The sequence below is a fragment of the Coregonus clupeaformis genome, chromosome 16, assembly GCF_020615455.1.
Source record: "Coregonus clupeaformis isolate EN_2021a chromosome 16, ASM2061545v1, whole genome shotgun sequence".
Taxonomy (NCBI): Eukaryota; Metazoa; Chordata; class Actinopteri; order Salmoniformes; family Salmonidae; genus Coregonus; species Coregonus clupeaformis.
In genome coordinates, this window is record NC_059207.1 from 46,372,946 (window position 1) to 46,393,810 (window position 20,865).

The 20,865-nt window shown below is 43.7% G+C and overlaps 1 protein-coding gene across 2 annotated transcripts; it reads left to right on the top strand.

Moving 5' to 3' along the window:
• Positions 1-1,139: 1,139 nt before the first annotated feature.
• On the top strand, positions 1,140-17,508 carry LOC121585005 (golgin subfamily A member 3). Of its 2 annotated transcripts, none has more exons than XM_041901304.1 (24): positions 1,140-1,381; positions 2,478-2,817; positions 3,703-3,993; positions 6,950-7,068; positions 7,416-8,173; positions 8,627-8,735; positions 8,907-9,213; positions 9,376-9,578; positions 9,744-9,881; positions 10,073-10,234; positions 10,488-10,856; positions 10,976-11,053; positions 11,161-11,424; positions 11,590-11,684; positions 11,888-12,104; positions 12,305-12,448; positions 12,741-12,938; positions 13,108-13,224; positions 13,436-13,575; positions 13,821-13,953; positions 14,160-14,282; positions 14,463-14,627; positions 14,989-15,146; positions 15,380-17,508. In XM_041901304.1, the coding sequence occupies exons 2-24, from the start codon at positions 2,640-2,642 to the stop codon at positions 15,579-15,581; spliced, it is 4,668 nt and encodes a 1,555-aa protein (XP_041757238.1). In that variant the 5' UTR covers positions 1,140-1,381; positions 2,478-2,639; the 3' UTR covers positions 15,582-17,508. The 2 variants fall into 2 exon arrangements, with proteins under 2 accessions (XP_041757238.1, XP_041757239.1); XM_041901305.1 differs by having other exon boundaries at positions 3,703-3,867.
• The last annotated feature ends 3,357 nt before the right edge of the window (positions 17,509-20,865 follow it).

Genomic DNA, 20,865 nt, shown 5'->3' on the forward strand with positions numbered 1-20,865 from the left:
GCTGATTTTAACAGCGTTAAGGGCAAATCAGGAGGGAATAACATCTGTTGTCTGCCCTGTCAATGTTAATGAATCATTCCTTGACAGTGGCGATTTTAGCATGTACATCTTGGTGGGGCAAACTCAACAACAACAAAATGTAGATGCATGCCAGACCATGTTTGTATGCGGCTTTATTAACTCAATGAGCTCTGCCCCACCTGCCCTGAATGATGGGTCGCCACTGTTCCTTGAGCATGCTCACTCATAAGCACATCAGCGAGTACATGGGACAGTCTTGTGGTGAAACAAGATTCTGCACATTTCTTATTGACTACATGTGCAGGCCAGAGGAATCCTTATGTAGCCTCCCTATTCAAAGTATTGCTACCTCTGCCAAGACGTCTGGACCTTTATGGCACAGGTGAAAATGTGCTTGCACTACACTGAAGGGTTGCTGGTTCAAGCCCCTGTCTGACTGTTCCTTCTCAATTGCCACGTTTATCTCCTATCTGAGGTCATTAAACTGTCAGACAATTGAAATTCATGAATCACAACCTATTCAATGCTGAAAAGGTGTAGTAGACTGTATTCCTAACTACACTAAAATAGATTTATATTCATGTCATTGGAGTGATATTTTTGCAAATGGATAGAATAATAGGCAATGCATATTTGTATTTGTCACTAGCTGTGTAATAATTGATATTAATGAAACCTTAGATCTACTGATCTTCTCTTGCCATATGCTATAAGCAACTGATTAGATCTTTGATCAGTGTAATTTGTCTTCAGTTGAGTGCTGAGTACTTAGAAACAATCATCATCATTAATGACAAGGCATTATCTAATCACAAGTTTTAAGACCCTATTTTGCATAGAGACATCATAATGACAGTAAAACACCCACATGGTAATACACACTATAACCTTTTTATTTTATGGGGATACAGAACTAAATACACGTTTTTCCCAACTACAGTTTTGACAAAACTAGAAACAATTTCTGATAAATAGGGCGCAGTTGTAGTCCACGACCGCCAGGGGGAATACATGTTTTTCTATTCATTACAAAGGGGCGGGCTCTAACACCCACAACTCCCCGCGCGAGACAAAACGTCATTGGTGTCCGTTCATTATTGTAGTTCGGCCAGCAACTGGTCTGACATTTTTGCCTTTAAAGCGGTCTCATTTCCAAGCATAGCCTTATAATGTATACATTATTAGATAGAGAAAAATAACAATAATTAATATATAATTCTCAAAGAGAGAATTATTTAATAGGTGTTTACTAGACATCAAGTTACAAAATGATGTCAAGTATCCTGTTTCTCGTCCGACAAGTAAAATAATGGCATCCATTTAGCCACGTAGAAGCAGAACGAAAAGTCGTCTGAAAAAGGTTGGCTTTATAAACATTTTCTGTGCATTTCAAGCATTGTCATGTCAATTTTTTAAAATATATATATTATGGTTATTTATTAAACCTTTTCACAATCTCACATTGTGCATTGATATATACATTACACAACTTCGTGAACTGGTGTGAAATCGGGACGTTCTAGAATAATTCTAGCTCCATAGCCTGGCAGGATCACAACACACAGTTAATGAAAATATTTGTATAACTAAAGTAACGTTCTGGGGCTGATGTGTTAACTAACAAACGTAGGCTGTTTTTGCTTGACAGGTTGATAAAGCCAACTAGCTACCTTGCTTGTTACTACATCCAATCAAATGTATTGGTCGCATATACGTCTAGTAGATGTTTTTGCGGGTGTAGCGAAATGCATGTCGTTTGTAAAGGCCAGCCATCATCATAACCCGTGACAGATAATTTGTTTCAATTTCCAACAAGCTAACTTCCCATATCACATGATGCCTTAGATGGCTAACTAGTAGCCACAAAGCTAACGTGAGTCTAGGCTGCTGCTGTCATTGCAATTGGCTAGCTAACTAGCAACTATTTATTAACTGTTAACTGGCTATTACGAGTCGGGAAATAAGCAAGGCAACGAATGTGTTGTAAAGCTGCCGAATATCTGTTTCTATAGCCTGCAAAACTGGTTAGCCTAGTAGCTAACGTTACTTACAATATTCAAAGGCCTAACGTAACGTAAGCTAGGCAATGAAGTTAGCTAGCTAGCTATATTTAGTAACTCAATCCACTTAACGTTAGCTAGCTAGCTAGACAGCTTTAGCTATTGCTTAGTGGAGCTGTTCCTCCCAACCACATTCTCACAGTTGGTCAGAACATTTGACCAAATCTATTGCAAATAAAGTACTTTATCAATACATTTGCAATGTTATTATTGCAGACCACGCCCCTTTTGTTATTTTCGCTACATCCACACTACGCCATCACGATGGCATCATGGTGGCAAATCCTTTCAGATTACGGCTAGTTTGCATTTAGATTACTCTTTCTTTGATCAGATTAAATACTTTATGATGCTCATACTACCTAAACCTTAACTAACTAAACCTTACATTTTCAGGGAAGACCATTGTTTTGGGGTGTCCTGCCTTGGACGCATGAATTGTATTCAACCTTTTCAACTGGACAAACGGGAAGAAAATGTTTTGAAAGGATTTTAGCTACACCCTGAGACTACCATCTCCCTTCCATGGGCTCCAGTGCAACATCCATTTGATTCTGTATGCAAATGGTAAACCACAAAGCAGTAGTTGCTGAGATGGAGACAACCAATGGAGAAAACCTTCAGCTAGACATGATACCGCAGTCCAAAGTGGATGGTGCTTATCCTGTGGAGAATGATGCTCAGCTACTGAAGAAAGGGCTGGAGAAGCCGACAATATCGAGGGATGTTGTTAATGGTAAGTGTTGCCCTAGTTAATGCCCTAGCATGCCCCTCAAATGATAGGGTTTGATTAGCTTTATTTTTTAAGTATAGACATTCTAGGCAACCTGACTGACCTAATGCTGACTGATTTAATGATTCCATCCACTCTCATCATCAAACAATGGAGGGTGTTCTTCCTTAACCAGTTAATCGTAGGAGAACAATTCATTTCAGAAGTTAATAGGAAAGCATAACTGAATGCTTGTATTATTTTCACAGTACATCATTGTGAAAACATTGTTATTGTTGAGGGGAATCTGCAGTAATAGGAGCTCCTTATATGGAGGCAATTCCTCTGTCTTCTACCAGTATTCTTTCCCAACTATGCATGACATGCTTGTGTGCGACCGGACAGAGAAAAGGCCATTACTCGGCCGCCTCAGGCCATCTGCCCCTCCCTGCTACATCTCTCTTTGTACTTGCATGAGGAATTGCAGAACTGTCTGGACAGAGATCTGAGCCTCATAACTCATCTACAAGACATGTCACTTCACAGTCACCTCAACTGCACTAAGGCATATTTGCATGCTGTCATTATTCCTACACATCTCACCTTCAATAAAAATAGTTTGCCCATATTGACACATGTAAAATGAATAGTATCAAACTGCCACTTCCAGTTCCTAAAGAGCTATTCTGGCTTGACAACAAAGCTTGTTTGACCTGTGAAAGCCACAATAGACGTTGTCATGCAAAGGAGCCTTGCCTCAGAGTCCTTTCCTTTTTTTATTTCAAGTATATCACAATCCTCTCTTATTGTGTGGTGAAATACAAACTGGATGGATGGATGCCGTAAATTACCTACTTTACTGACACACTTCCCTGTCAACCCCCAACTCACCCCACTCCCTTGTTGCAGGTTCTTTCAAAGCAGACGTGGTGCCTAATGGAGAACAAGTGGCACAGGGCCCGGGGCCAGGCGCTGGAGGGGACGGCCGTCCAAATAGCCCCCTGCCGCCTCCATCGCCCCCTGCTCAGGGCACCAGCCCCACCGTCAGCCGCCAGTCCAAAGAGCCATCCCAAGGTGTGGCCGCTTTCCCACCAGCCATGCTAGAGAAGTCTGAGGGAACTAATGCTGAGGGCCCTGTTCACAAGGGCGACGCATTGCAGTCGCTCAGACTGAGTATGCCTATGCAGGAGACTGAATTGTGTAAGCATACTGTAACCTGTTCTTGCAGTGAGAGCCCCGTCCCCCGTCCCCTGTATTTCAAACACCTTTTGCTTTGGGATGTTGCTTCAGAGGTTGACTTATTGATTTAGGCCTACCCCATACCCTATTTTAATTCCCTTGCCTGTGCTTACTACACTCCCATTAAAGAGCTATATCGAGAGAGTATCTGCTTCTGTGGTTTGAGCCTGCTAACTTTGTGCAATGCCAGTGGTCATTTAATTGCTTGATTAGGGTCTTGGTGCTTCTCTTGGTAGTGGCTGTATTTGAACTAATCCTTTACTTGTGGGTTGTGGTGAATGTTGTTTTGGATGACGGCCTAGGCTTACAGGTACCATGATATGCAAAGTATTTTACGTTTATTAGTTATATTACAGAATGTGGCTCATTTTGCCTCAAGCTTTTTGTTTACTGTGAGCCACTAGGCTAACCACTCCCACATAGAATGTTTACTGTGTCACATACACTACCAGTCAAAAGTTTGGACACACCTACTCATTCAAGGGTTTTTCTTAATTTTTACAATTTTCTACATTGCAGAATAATAGGAAGACATCAAAACTATGAAATAACACAGATGGAATCATGTAGTAACCATAAAAAGTGTTCAACACATTTTTTTGTTGTCATTTTAGCAGACGCTCTTATCCAGAGCGACTTAGTTAGTGAGTGCAAAACATTTTTTTCTCCATACTGGCCCCCCATGGGAATCGAACCCACAACCCTGGCGTTGCAAACGCCAAGCTCTACCAACTGAGCTACACGGGACCTGTGCAAATCAAAATATATTTTATATTTGAGATTCTTCAAAAAGCCACCCTTTGCCTTGATGACAGCTTTGCACACTCTTGGCATTCTCTCAACAAGCTTCATAAGGTAGTCACCTGGAATGCATTTCAATTAACAGGTGTGCCTTCTTAAAAGTTAATTTGTGGAATTTCTTTCCTCCTTAATGCGTTTGAGCCAATCAGTTGTGTTGTGACAAGGTAGGTAGGAGTGGTATACAGAAGATAGCCCTATTTGGTAAAAGACCAAGTCCATATTATGGCTATGACTTTAAGACATGAAGGTCAGTCAATACGGACATTTTCAAGAACTTTGAACATTCCTTCAAGTGCAGTCGCAAAAACCATCAAGCGCTATGATGAAACTGGCACTCATGAGGACCGCCACAGCAATGGAACCCAGAGTTACCTCTGCTGCAGAGGATAAGTTCATTAGAGTTACCAGCCTCAGAAATTGTAGCCCAAATAAATGCTTCACAGAGTTCAAGTAACAGACACATCTCAACATCAACTGTTCAGAGGAGACTGTGTGAATCAGGCCTTCATGGTCGAATTTCTGCAAAGAAACCACTACTAAAGGACACCAATAAAAAGAAGAGACCTGCTTGGGCCAAGAAACACGAGCAATGGACATTAGACCGGTGGAAAGTTGTCCTTTGGTCTGGAGTCCATATTGGAGATTTTTGGTTCCAACTGCCGTGTCTTTGTGAGACGCGGTGTGGGTGAACGGATGATCTCCGCATGTGTATTTCCCACCGTAAAGCATGGAGGAGGAGGTGTAATGGGGTGGGAGTGCTTTGCTGGTGACACTGTGATTTATTTAGAATTCAAGGCACACTTCACCAGCATGGCTACCACAGCATTCTGCAGCGATACGCCATCCCATCAGGTTTGCGCTAAGTGGGACTATCATTTGTTTTTCAACAGGATAATGACCCAACACACCTCCAGGCTGTGTAAGGGCTATTTTAGCAAGAAGGAGAGTGATGGAGTGCTGCATCAGATGACCTGGCCTCCACAATCCCCCGACCTCAACCAAATTGAGATGGTTTGGGATGAGTCGGACCGCAGAGTGAAGGAAAAGCAGCCAACAAGTGCTCAACATATGTGGGAACTCCTTCAAGACTGTTGGAAAAGCATTCCAGGTGAAGCTGGTTGAGAGAATGGCAAGAGTGTGCAAAGCTGTCATCAAGGCGAAGGGTGGCTGTTTGATATGGAATCTCAAATATAAAATATATTTTGATTTGTTTAACACTTTTTGGTTACTACATTATTCCATATGTGCTATTTCATAGTTTTGATGTCTTCACTATTATTCTACAATGTAGAAAATAGTAAAAAATAAAGAAAAACCCTGGAATGAGTAGGTGTGTCCAAACTTTTGACTGGTACTGTACATAAACTCATTTATAGTATCACATTCTTGGTTTCGTTCCGTTCATAGTGCATTCTACTCTAAGTGATGCTGCAATCAGGAAGTCCTCATGCTAACTTCTAAGTTGCACTGATTGACACCTGTTGGTTGGTCTTCAGCACACCTGGCCAATTGCAGTCAGAGCATCATCAATCAGGCATATCACCAACTGACTGCAAACTAACTAACCAAAAAAGACTAAAAACAAAATACGTTTGGATACTAGACCATTTTGTGTGTCACATTTGACTAACATTAATGTAATAACTAAGCGACTGGCTAATGGGTTCGATAAAATAATGTATGCGCTAACTGTAAGTCGCTCTGGATAAGAGCGTCTGCTAAATGACTAAAATGTAATATATGGGATTGATTTGAGTCTTACTCATTTGGCTTTGTAAGTACTGGGTTGCATGCAGTTTCACTTGGTAACTAACATTTACATTTTAGTCATTTAGCAAACGCTCTTATCTAGAGCGACTTACAGTTAGTGAGTGCATACACTTTCCACTAACCATAGTGGATGGATAACAATGTCATACAAGCACTCTCATTTCTTACATAAAAATGGCTCTAAACTGAGGTACAAAGTAGTTGTAGCACACATAGTTGTGGTTTCCTTGTAAAATGTATTGTATGCTTGTATGACAATGTCTAAGTTATTGTTAGCATATTCTGTGTTGTATGGTGGTGCAGTTAGGCTCTTCTATTTCTAGTGTTAAACTTGCTCTTCCTGTAGCTGTCAAAGAGACATCACTGGAGATGGAGATGGAGAATGAGGAGAAGATCCGCCATGATGCTCGGCGACGCCTGGAGGAGCAGCTCAAACAGTACAGGGTGCAGAGGCACAAGGAGACGGTGAGTGAGTGTGTGTGTGTGTGTGTGTGAACAGCGTCAGTCACCAGGCAGTCATTAATCCGGATAAAGCTGTCAGTTGCAAGCTTTACAGAGTTGAATTGAAGCAGAAGTGTTTCCCCTAGCATTATTTTGGCATGGCAGGCCTTCTTGCCTAGATTTGTTGCTATCCACTACCAACAGTATAGTATAATAATGATCCTCTGTTAGTTTCCGTTGAATGGTCTGGTGTTTGCAGCCCTGAATGTTGCTTTTTTGTGCCCACACAAGAAAACAAGCTAGGGGAAACGCTGGGCTGAAGTAGACTACATCCTCTGCTCATGCTCACACTACCCTCTCTCCTCATCCAGTCCCACCGCTCTACCTTAAAGAGCTGCACTGGATTCAGCACTCTGGACCCAGACCTCATGATGCACCCAGAGGCTCTCCCCCGGGCCAGCACCACCTCAATGACCACAGAGTACTCCTTCCTGCGGACCAGCGTCCCCCGAGGCCCAAAGCTGGGCAGCCTGGGCATCCCCCCAGCCAAGGAGAGGAAGTCACGGTCAACCCGCCCCAGCAAGATCCACTCCCTGGCCGACTACAAGACTCCCGAGCCAGCAGGGGGCACTAGTGGTGGTGGTGGGGTCAGGACGTCTGCAGACTCTTCCATGGGCTCCCTGGGGTCCAACTTGAGCTCTGTGTCCACCCTGTCAGAGGGCAGCATGAGGTCAGAGGTCAGCTCCACGGAGACAACCTCTTTGGAGGCCCCGCTGGGGTCGTCAATGTCTTTCCAGGACATCTCGGAGGTGGACGCCGGCAGCGAGTCAGGGATGGGTTCAAGGCCCGGTGGGGACGGGAATGACAGCGACAGCTCGACCTACAGCAGCGTGTCTACCTCCACCAGGGGCACTGGGACCTACGGCATGCTGGCTGCAGCAGTGAACAGGCAGAGGGGCGGGAACTACACAGTGGAGGGTAGGGAGATTGCCCCAGAGGCTATGGGAAACTTCCCTTCGCTGCAAGAGGTTCTGCAGGCTGCCAGTGATGAGCAGCACCTGCTAGAGCTGGAGCAGGACAGGGAGGAGACTGGAGAACCACACAGCCGCAGGGACAGCTTCTCCAGCAGGTAGGCTACACCATCACCAGGGCCCCGTGTAGCTCAGTTGGTAGAGCATGGCGTTTGCAATGCCAGGGTTGTGGGTTCAATTCCCACGGGGGGCCAGTATGAAAGAATGTATGCACTCACTAACTGTAAGTCGCTCTGGATAAGAGCGTCTGAAAAATAAATAAATCATCAGCACACATCACTTCTGTAATAACACATAGTATCACTTAAACTGACTGGTGTAGTACTAGTGTATAACATAAGCACATTGCTATTGCAGACAGTAAATAAGCAGGAACACTAGTCCGCTTTACATCATTGCTGTTATACATCGAATCTGCATGTACACTGGTTTATGTTTGCTTACTTTTCCAGTCATAATTGACCATGAATTGTTGGATTGTTGTAGAATTCCCCAGTCAATTGCACTTGCTAGATTTCTGCTTATATTGTTTAATTGCTTGTTTCCTACAGTGTGTCATTAGAGAGCTCTGTGATGGGACATGATGAAATGCTCCAGGTTCTGAAGGAGAAGATGAGACTGGAGGGCCAGCTAGAGTCTCTGTCTTCTGAGGCCAACCAGGTATAACTAACATACAGACAATGTAGTAAAGACTTTACTGTCTTCAATGGCTAACTCTCTAAACGTAGGATCAACTAAGGTAATTAACACTCCTTACATGTTCAGACTTACCGTCACTGGAATAGCTAGACTAATACCCTACACCCTACAATTCCTCCCTCTCCTCTCCAGGCTCTGAAAGAGAAGACTGAGCTCCAGGCCCAGCTGGCTACAGTCAACGCCCAGCTGCGGGACCAGGTGGAGCAGGCCCATGCCAGCCAGGAGAAGCAGAGCTCCCTCAACAAGGAGGTGTCCACCCTGCGCCAGAGCTGCTCCCAGCTGGAGAGGGCCATGGTGGAGCTGCAGGGCAACCTAGAGCGCAAGAACGCCGGCCTTTCGTCACTTGGCAACGACCTGCAGGTGGCCGAGGAGCAGTACCAGAGGCTCATGGGGAAAGTGGAGGAGATGCAGCAGAACGTGACCTCCAGGGACAACGCTGGTAAATTGGATGGATGGAGAGCCCAGTTTTGGCATCATGCTTTTAAACTACCATCTCCTCACAACATGCTCCACACAATAATACTAATGAAATTCGATGCGTCACTTATTACCGTGCTAAATACAAACGCTTTGTGAATGATTTGTTATGGTCCTTCTGCAGTCCAAGAGTTGCGTCAGCAGATGGGTGGCCTCCAGACTCAGCTCCAGCAGGTCCAACTAGAGCGCAGCACCTTGCAGAGCCGGCTGAAGACCTCCCAGGCCGAGATTGACTCACTGCAGCAGGTCCGCCAATGGTACCAGCAGCAGCTAGCGCTGGCCCAGGAGGCTCGGGTCCGGCTCCAGGGTGAAATGGCCAACATGCAGGTAAGGCTATCTGTGAGAAGGGCTCCTCCTTCCTTCTATTGAATTGATGTGTTACAGAGTTGACGTGTTATGAAATTGATGTGGTATGGAGTTGACATGTTACAGAGTTGATGTGGTACAGAGTTGATATGCTGTTTGACTTATTTTACATGTTTTTCCCCCCAGGCTGGGCAGATGACCCAGATTGGTGTCATGGAGCACCTAAAGCTGGAGAATGTGACTCTGTCCCACCAGCTGACAGAAACCCAGCATCGCTCCATCAAAGAGAAGGAGCGCATTGCCGTACAGCTGCAGAGTATTGAGGTCTGTCCCCTTGAAAATGAGGAAATATGACAAGTTATGTGATTGGTGTTTGTTATATTGTGTAATGTGATTATTTAACATTTTACTGAAAAAGAATATAAGATTTACTGGCAAAATATAATATGATGAGATAGAATTGAGGTTATTAAGCAGTGTGTGACCTGACCTCTCTGTCCTCCCTTTGGCCGTAGACTGACATGATGACCCAGGAGGCTGCTTACCAGCAGATCCAGGATGCCAAGAGCATGGTGGAGGACGACCTCCAGCACAAGCTGGACGAGTTTGAGGAGGAGCGAGATCACTTACAGAAACTGGCCAACACAGCCAGCTCTCTGGAGAGGGAACTAGAGCAGGTAAGTAACTAATTGTGGGTTTATGAAAACACTTATGACAACCTTTGTATTGTTCAAATGAATGGTATTTGATACTCTGGGGGGGGTGGTCTAATATCAATGAAAGGTGGGTCTTTTACGCACATCCAAAATAGTATCACGAGCTAGACAAAAACAAGGTCCAATACTTTGACAAAAACTGAATGTCCGCTCACTGGTTTGCTATTTTGCAGCAACAGTTGCCTAATGTAACTCCTCTCTGCGTCCCCCACAGATGAAGGTGACCCTATCCCAGAAGGACCTGCAGCTGGAGGCCCTCCAGAAGGAGCACCTGGAGCTGATGAGACAGCTGACAGCCACTCAGGAGAGCCTTCACACCAAAGAGCAGTCCATCAACCAGCTGGAGGCGCGCTACCTGGAGCTAGAGGCCACGCTGGCAGAGCTGCAGACAGAGACCAACGCCAAGGACGAGAACATCCAGTACCTGCAGAATGAGAAGATTGTGCTGGAGGTGGCCCTCCAGGCGGCCAGGGCTGACAAATGTCAGCTGGACGAGGGGGCCGAGAGGCTGGGGGAGGAGGTGCTAGTGTCCTCGGACCTCCTGGATCAGCTCAGGCAGGAGGTCCAGGTCAAAGCCTCACAAGTGAGAAACAAACCGCTGTGGAGCCCATGGGTCCCATCACACACAATCCTACTATGGCTGTTGAGCAACCATGTTTGAGCTTAAGTAGAACGTAAACACCTTCTCCTTTTTATTTTTAGATTGAAACTCTGCAGCAGGAAAACGGCACCCTGAAGAAACAAGCTCAGAAATTGAAAGAGCAGTTCATGCAGCAAAAGGTGCTTGTCACTTGTTTGCCTTTGGGAGGATTGTTTACACACACAGACACACACATTCATACACGGGATTAATCTCTTCACACCCCTTCCCATTTCCCACCCATCAGGTGATGGTGGAGGCCTATCGGCGGGACGCCAGTTCCAAGGAGCAGTTGATCAGCGAGCTGAAGTCCACTAAGAAGCGTCTGGTGTCGGAGGTGAAGGGGCTGAAGCAAGAGTTGCTGGAGGCCCAGGGGGAGAAGCAGAAGGCTGAGCTGGAGCAGAGCCGGCTGCAGAAGGAGGTGGTCCGGGTCTCGCAGCAGATGAACAGCCTGGAGAACCACCTGCAGTCCGTGCAGACCAAGAGGGATCAGCTGGAGACACAGATCCAGGTACACAATGCCTCCCTAGCAGCTTTAGGTTTTTCTAGGATTTTCTAAGGGTTTTCTTTGCATTACTTCCATGACAGTTCTTACATTACATATCCCATTGCCTTATCCGGCTATCTTTGATAGGCATTTGATAATAATCAGTGTGCGTTTGATGCCCCTCCACAGTCCCTGCAGTTTGACCAGAGCCAGCTAGCAGCAGTGACGGAGGAGAATGAGGGCCTGAAGAAACAGGTGGAGCAGATGCAGTCGGAAGCCAAGAAGTGAGTCACAACGTTTATAAAGCCATACAGACTTCTGGAACTAGCCTGGTTACCATAGTAATGGCCCAACAAGATTCACTATGAATCTCTAAAAGTGGTATAAGAATATGAATGTGAATATGTATCTCTTAATCTCTTTTAGTAAGATTGCTTAGATGTGCAATACTGTTGATGTGTCTAATTTTCTTATTTTCCTCTCTCAGGGCCATCTCAGAGCAGAAGGTGAGAATGAAGCGGCTGGGGACAGATTTGACCAGCGCGCAAAAGGAGATGAAGGTCAAACACAAGGCCTATGAGAACGCAGTGGGCATCCTGAGTCGCAGGCTCCAAGAAGCCCTGGCCGACAAGGAGACCACCGAGGCAGAGCTGGTCAAACTCAAGGCCCAGGTCTCAGACGGAGGCAACAACCAGGCCCTGCAGGTACAGTACTACCCTCATAAGGGCCCAGTGTTTTTTCTGATCAAATGACTTAACTAGGAACTAGGATCCAGAGTTTGTTTCTGGTCACATCATGTGGTCATGAAAGACTTGTGGCCATACTCATAATATAAGATTTCAGCACATCCTTAGCTGTGGTGATATTTCTATAGCCTACTGATCTAAACCTATACTTGTTCCAGGATAAAATTGAGGCTCTGCAAAGTGAGCTCCAGGCTGTGAGCCACAGCAAGGCAACGCTGGAGAAAGAGCTTCAGGAGGTCATCTCCCTCACCAGCACTGAGCTGGAGGAGTACCAGGAGAAAGTCATGGAGCTTGAGGATGAGGTGAGTGGTTGTCTTACCTACAATGTAGGATCTTGATTTGATCACCCTTTTGCAGGATAACTTTAAAAACTTGTAATGTATATTTTAGGTAAAAAAATATGTTTAAAACATTTCCACTTTGAAATGTCAGACATAATTTTCCCTTAGCGATTACTTTATTTGTCCATAAATGTCCAATGGAAATGTGTGTTCTGCTATGCTACCCCAACCCCTCTGAAAATTACTCACAGCCAATGGTATAAGTGCTTCTCAAAGGTTTGATTGTAAAATCGTACATCTTTGTCATTCACAGCTGCAGGAGGCACGATGCTTCAAGAGGCGGATTAGGAGGCTGGAAGACGCCAACAAGAAGCTATCCCTGGAGCTGGAACATGAGAAAGGGAAGTTGACGGGACTAGGGCAGTCCCACAATGCACTGCGGGAGCATTCCAATATTCTGGAGACCGCCCTAGCCAAGAGAGAGGCAGACCTGGTCCAGCTCAACCTCCAGGTAAAAGGCTTCAATGTTACATTCTCAGTTACTACTATCACTGATCAATTCAATTACTTAACCCATACGATAACACCATTATATATGACCATTGATGGTTTTCCTTTTTCATTAAAAAGCTAACCGAGGGGATTGTTTTTTCTATTCTCTTCCTTGCCCTTCTCCACAGGTGCAAGCAGTACTAAAACGTAAAGAGGAGGAAGACCAGCAGATGAAACAGCTGGTCCAGACTCTACAGGTCGCCTTGGAGAAGGAAAAGGCCAAAGTCAAGGACCTGAAAGAGCAGGTAAAGGCTCCCAACCCAACCCACACCAACATAGTCATAATCTGTTGTCATTAACACATTGTAACGCATTACATACACATACAAGCCCCTGAAGGAGACAGACTGGCCTAGCCACAACATAGTCTTATGTTGTCATTAACACATTGTAACATACTGTAATGCACTTATATAAGCCCTTGGAGACAGACTGTAAATGTGTGTTGTGTACTAGGTGGCAGCAGCCAAGGCAGAGGCTGCCCACAACAGGCGGCACTACCGGGCAGCCATGCTGGAGCTGTGTGAGATCAAGAAGGACCTGCAGGCCAAAGAGGAGCTGGTCAAAGCCCTGCACAGCGAGGCACACAAACTACAGTGAGTCTAAATTTGCACTTTATAATTTAGTGAAGAAGACATGGACATGGAATGACGCTGTGTTTAACAGATTGAGAGATTATTTTGATTACCCTATGAGTTGATGTAATCGTTAGGGAATGCTCGGTCCTTGTATTTTAGGGAATAACCCCATCTAACTCAACGTGATATTTGTATTTTGATCTTATGTTTCTCCTTGATTTTAACATTGTCTTACCCTAACATCCTTTCCTTTCCTTCCATAGGGCTCAGGATGAGAAACACTCTCAGGAGGTCTCCAGGTTCCAGGAGGAGCTGTCAGAGGCCCACTCCCAGCTCCAGATCCTCCAGAAACAGCTGGATGAGCAGTTCAGCAAGCAGCCCCTCACCAACCAGGAGGTAGCTAGCTATGCCACATCACGCTATACAATAAACACAACCATGGTCGTGTTCAGTAGGGAGAAAAAGTTTGGAACTTTTCCAATAAGAACACACAGTTTTGTTTTGCTACAGTGTGCCCTACTGAACACAACCCATGACTGAATGGGGAAGTAGTTTATTGAAAGTGACATCGGTCACTGACTCTTGACTGTTCTCTCCCCCAGGTGGAGGATTTGAAGTGGGAGGTTGAGCAGAGACAGAGGGAAATCGAGGCCCAGAGACAGCAGCTGGAGATGGTGGAGCAGTGCAGCCAGAGGGAGCTGGACAGCCTGCAGACAGCTCTACAGGTACACACACATAGATGTGATCATGCACATGCACGCACACCCAACAGGGTAGTGAGGACATAGCTGGCTAGCTCCACTGCATAGTGCTATCATCCAGACTCTAAACCACAGATGCATCTCTCTATCATTGTCCATTGTGTTGCCATTTTGTGCCTGACTTTGCCTTGCTCTGCATTCTAGGGCATTAAGGTGGAACTGGAGTCTGTGCAGGAGGAGCTGAGCAGCACCAGGAAGGATAAGTTCATGCTGCAGGCCAAGGTGGGGGAGCTGAGGAACAGCATGAAGACTGTCCTGCTGCAGAACCAGCAGCTCAAACTGGACCTCAAACAGAACCGCCTCCGGAAGGTAAGCTACCTGAGGAAGAAGAGGCCATTTTGTTTTATTTCTGTCAAGTGTTATGGAATTTTAATATTGGTGTTGTGTCAAATTGAGACCTACCTGGCTGAGACTGAAGTGCACTTTCTTATTTAGATGTTTATATCAGTAGGGATGGTATTTCAATATTGGTGTGATTGGTAGAATATTCAGCTCATCCAATGGCTTTGAGAAGGCGCTGGATATCCAAGTGTAACATGGTATACTGTATGTTTTGTTCTGGTTTGATGAAGGATATGAAAAGTTATTTCCTAATAACACTTGACAGCATATATCACACAGAATGCAGGCTTCCTTTTTGTGCTGATGTGTTGCATTCTTGATTGAGCAGCAGAGGATGGAGCCATCAAACCCATCGAACCCAGTGACCCCGGTGAAGATCCCAGAATGCCCTGTGCCTGCCTCCCTGCTGGATGAGCTGCTCAAGCCCTCCGCCTCCGTCAACAAGGAGCCCCTCAATAACCTGCACAACTGTCTGCGCCAGCTCAAGTAAGAAAATACCACCATATCTTCTTTACCTTCTGGGAGTGGAAAACCTGTGTGGAAAATATGCTATTGTAGCTCCAAATAGCATGTGTTTTCTGATAACCATAATGAAAGACAAAGAATATGATAGAAATCCTTTATTCTTGAAACGTATTTGTCTCACGTGGATGGTGTATTATAATTATGTAATAGGAATCCAATGCCAGTACACTAAAGTGAATGTTTGTTTCCTGCAGGCATGAGATGGACAGCCTTCAGAAGCAGATGGAGGAGCACACAGTCACCGTGCACGAGTCCATGACGTCATGGACTAACGCAGAGGAGGAACTGGCTCGACTGGGGGTGCCGCTGGACAATGACTCCACAACATCCACCCCTCTAAACCATGTGGACAGTAACAGAGGAGGAGGAGCGGAGGAAGAGGCACAGCCATCGTAATGCAGTACCTTCTCAGATAGACAGAGTGGAGTTTTATCCACAAGGCCACTTATTTTTTTACCTCCCTACCTAACCATTTTCCCCCATTTCTTATCAATTGCTGCCAACATTTGGCGTTATTATCCCATTAGCACAGACAATGCTTGGGTAAAGTAATTTGTACTTATACCATTGCTTTACTCTTTATTTGGACTTTTTCTATATTTCTGTTATGGCTGTCATTTGTCATATTTATTTATTTACAGTTCAGGAATTACAATATTGAATCTTAAATAACATTGACAACTCCTCTGTTAGGTGATTCCTCAGGTCTTCTGCTTTGAAGTCATAGACCCCATGTAAGGCCTATTCTCTTCTGTCTCTCAAACAATCAAAATTTGCCATGGCAACTGACCCTTACCCCAGTTTAATTATGGTAGAAGTTTGTTTGCTAATACTGGTACTTTTGATATACTTTGTCATGCTCCAGTTAGATAAGTGAGACAGTTTAAAGCCTGCAGAAAGTGTCTGCCATTGTTGTTATAAGCTATATTGTTAGGAACACACACTGCAGTGACAGACCCCTCTGAACTGTGAATGAGAGCCAGTCATTCCATAAACTTGAATTCCAAATCAATCCCTAGTCCCCCCACTTAGACATTACTGTAGATCTGAAATGATTGGCTGAGTGAAGCAATTTGGCAAAACATTCCACCAAGCCTATAAGAAGGCACTGTGAAGCAGTAACCATACTACACCTATTCAATCCTCTCAGGTCTACACAAGTGTGTAGGGTGTAGGCTAGGGGTTGATTTGGGATGTAGAGAGTCATCTGGTCAAATGGCCCTATGGCTTTCCAACTGTTTGTGATGAATCACCATCAATCTCCTTTTAGTACGCCTCACATTTCACTTAATGTTATTAACATCAATCTATTCGGTTTTTAATTGCTTCTTGTTGAAAAAGCAGTGTTAGCTTTTTTTTTAAAGCTTTCTATCGACATCATTGTGGGCTCTGCAACTGTGTGGAAACATTCTTCTCAACTATGTATAAAATTGGGAGTTTGTTTGTTGTCTGACTTGGACTGTAGTAATGTGTTTTGCAAAGCCTTAATAAGGAATATTTTTTAAAGGCCTAAATGTTATGAATGAAAGTATCATTATTCCTATTGATAGTGTGTGTTTGCAAATCCAAACTGAATGGTTTATTGTTAAATATTTGGGTAGTCTCAACCGATGTTGCACAATTAATGAGGGCTTCCTGTAACTGACTGAGGGGAAGGTGTAAGAAAACCTTTACGCAAAATGTTACTATTTCTTTGAGTGAGATGCACTCAAATGTATTCATTTTTGTTATTACTATGGCTTCATATTTCCAGAAAATGTCCATCCCTTAATTGCTTGTTTAATTTCTTTGAGGTTGGTTTTCTGTCAAGGGAAACTGATTATTCTTTGCAGAGGTTAATATATTATATAAGAATATACTTCCTTTTCTCTACTTCTTCCTATAATTTAATGACTTGATCATTATGTAATAGTGTGATGAGCAAAAAAACACATTTGAGAATGTTATAATATGCAACCTGTAAATCAAACATATTTATTCAAACTGACACAATTGTTGAAAATCCAAATGAAGACACAGCAATGGGCACCATAACCTACAGCACATAGTTGTGATGTAACTGATGTTGTATATGCCAGTATGCTCATTTCCAGACAACCTGTATCATACCAGTCAAAGTAAATTGACTATTTTTAACCACACTGTAATAACATGGGTATTTTCAAAGGAACAACCTGTAGTCAAAGGGAAAGCTATGTTCAGTTGGCTGTATCTTCCAAGCTACCGTTCACTGTTATCTGTATATTTTAATACATAACATTTGTTGGTACATGGAGCTGGGATACTAGTTCTGTAAATAAACCTAACTGTATTTGCTGTTCAATCTTTTAATCTGCAAATATTTGCATAGAACTGCTAAACTGATTAATTCCAATACATAAAATGTTTAAAAAAAATATATATATACAGTTGAAGTCGGAAGTTTACATACACCTTAGCCAAATACATTTAAACTCAGTTTTTCACAATTCCTGACATTTAATCCTAGTAAAAATTCCCTGTTTTAGGTCAGTTAGGATCACCACTTTATTTTAAGAATGTAAAATGTCAGAATAATAGTAGAGAGAATGATTTATTTCAGCTTTTATTTATTTCATCACATTTCCAGTGGGTCAGAAGTTTACATACATTCAATTAGTATTTGGTAGCATTGCCTTTAAATTGTTTAACTTGGGTCAAACGTTTCAGGTAGCCTTCCAAAAGCTTCCCACAATAAGTTGGGTGAATTTTGGCCCATTCCTCCTGACAGAGCTGGTGTAATTGAGTCAGGTTTGTAGGCCTCCTTGCTCGCACACGCTTTTTCAGTTCTGCCCACACATTTTCTATAGGATTGAGGTCAGGGCTTTGTGATGGCCACTCCAATACCTTGACTTTGTTGTCCTTAAGCCATTTTGCCACAACTTTGGAAGTATGCTTGGGGTCATTGTCCATTTGGAAGACCCATTTGCGACCAAGCTTTAACTTCCTGACTGATGTCTTGAGATGTTGCTTCAATATATCCACATAATTTTCCTTCCTCATGATGCCATCTATTTTGTGAAGTGCACTAGTCCCTCCTGCAGCAAAGCACCCCCATAGCATGATGCTGCCACCCCCGTGCTTCACGGTTGGGATGTTGTTCTTCGGCTTGCAAGCCACCCCCTTTTTCCTCCAAATATAACAATGGTCATTATGGCCAAACAGTTCTATTTTTGTTTCATCAGACCAGAGGACATTTCTCAAAAAAGTACAATCTTTGTCCCCATGTGCAGTTGCAAACCGTAGTCTGGCTTTTTTAATGGCGGTTTTGGATCAGTGGCTTCTTCCTTGCTGAGCGGCCTTTCCGGTTATGTCGATATAGGGCTCGTTTTATTGTGGATATAGATACTTTTGTACCGGTTTCCTCCAGCATCTTCACAAGGTCCTTTGCTGTTGTTCTGGGATTGATTTGCACTTTTCGCACCAAAGTACATTCATCTCTAGGAGACAGAACGTGTCTCCTTCCTGAGCAGTATGACGGCTGCGTGGTCCCATGGTGTTTATACTTGCGTATTATTGTTTGTACAGATGAACGCGGTACCTTCAGGCGTTTGAAATTGCTCTCAAGGATGAACCAGACTTGTGGAGGTATACCATTTTTTTCCTGAGGTCTTGGCTGATTTCTTTTGATTTTCCCATGATGTCAAGCAAAGAGGCACTGAGTTTGAAGGTAGGCCTTGAAATACATCCACAGGTACACCTACAATTGACTCAAATGATGTCAATTAGCCTATCAGAAGCTTCTAAAGCCATGACATCATTTTCTGGAATTTTCCAAGCTGTTTATAGGCACAGTCAATTTAGTGTATGTAAACTTCTGACCCACTGAAATTGTGATACAGTGAATTATAAGTGAAATCATCTGTCTGTAAACAATTGTTGGAAAAATTACTTGTGTCATGCACAAAGTAGATGTCCTAACCGACTTGCAAAAACTATAGTTTGTTAACAAGAACTTTGTGGAGTGGTTGAAAAACGAGTTTTAATGACTCCAACCTATGTGTATGTAAACTTCCGACTTCAACTGTATATATATATATATATATATATATATATATATATATATGCAGTGTGTGTGTGTGTATATATATATATATATATATATACACACACACACACACACTGCACCAGTCAAAAGTTTGGACACACCTACTCATTCCAGGGTTTTTCTTTATTTTTACTATTTTCTACATTGTAGAACAATAGTAACCAAAAAAGTGTTTTAAAAAATCAAACTAGATTTTAGATTCTTCAAAGTAGCCACCTTTTGCCTTGATGACGACTTTGCACACTTGGCATTCTCTCACCCAGCTTCACCTGGAATGCTTTTCCAACAGTCTTGACGGAGTTCCCACATATGCTGAGCTCTTGTTGGCTGCTTTTCCTTCACTCTGCGGTCCAACGCATCCCAAACCATCTCAATCGGGTTGAGTTCGGGTGATTGTGGAGGCCAGGTCATCTGATGCAGCACTCCATTACTCTCCTTCTTGCTAAAATAGCCCTTACACAGCTTGGAGGTGTGTTGGGTCATTGTCCTGTTGAAAAACAAATGATAGTCCCACTAAGCGCAAACCAGATGGGATGGCGTATCGCTGCAGAATGCTGTGGTAGCCATGCTGGTTAAGTGTGCCTTGAATTCTAAATAAATATCCAGCAAAGCACCATCACACCTCCTCCTCCATGCTTCACGGTGGGAACCACACATGCGGAGATCATCCGTTCACCTACTCTGTCCCAAAGACACGGCAGTTTGGACTCCAGACCAAAGGACACATTTCCACCGGTCTAATGTCCATTGCTCATGTTTTTTGGCCCAAGCAAGTATCTTCTTCTTATTGGTGTCCTTTAGTAGTGGTTTCTTTGCAGCAATTCGACCATGAAGGCCTGATTCACACAGTCTCCTCTGGACAGTTGATGTTGAGATGTGTCTGCTACTTGAAATCTGTGAAGCATTTATTTGGGCTGCAATCTGAGGTGCAGTTAACTCTAATGAACTTATCCTCTGCAGCAGAGGTAACTCTGGGTCTTCCTTTCCTGTGGCGGTCCTCATGAGAGCCAGTTTCATCATAGCGCTTGCTGGTTTTTGCGACTGCACTTGAAGAAACTTTAAAAGTTCTTGACATTTTCCAGATTGACTGACCTTCATGTCTTAAATTAATGATGGACTGTTGTTTCTCTTTGCTTATTTGAGCTGTTCTTGCCATAATATGGACTTGGACTTTTACCAAATAGGGCTATCTTCTGTATACCACATTTGACATTTACATTTTAGTCATTTAGCAGATGCTCTTATCCGGAGCGACTTACAGTTAGTGAGTGCATTTTTTTTTTTTCATACTGGTCCCCCATGGGAAACGAACCCACAACCCTGGTGTTGCAAACGCCATGCTCTACCAACTGAGCTACACGGGACTATACCACCCCTACCTTGTCACAACACAACTGATTGGCTCAAACGCATTAAGAAGGAAAGAAATTCCACAAATGCATTCCAGGTGACTACCTCATGAAGCTGGTTGAGAGAATGCCAAGAGTGTGCAAAGCTGTCATCAAGGGCTGTCATAGGGCGGCGCACAATTGGCCCAGTGTCATCCGGGTTTGGCGGTGTAGGCCTTCATTGTAAATAAGAATTTGTTCTTAACTGACTTGCCTAGTTAAATAA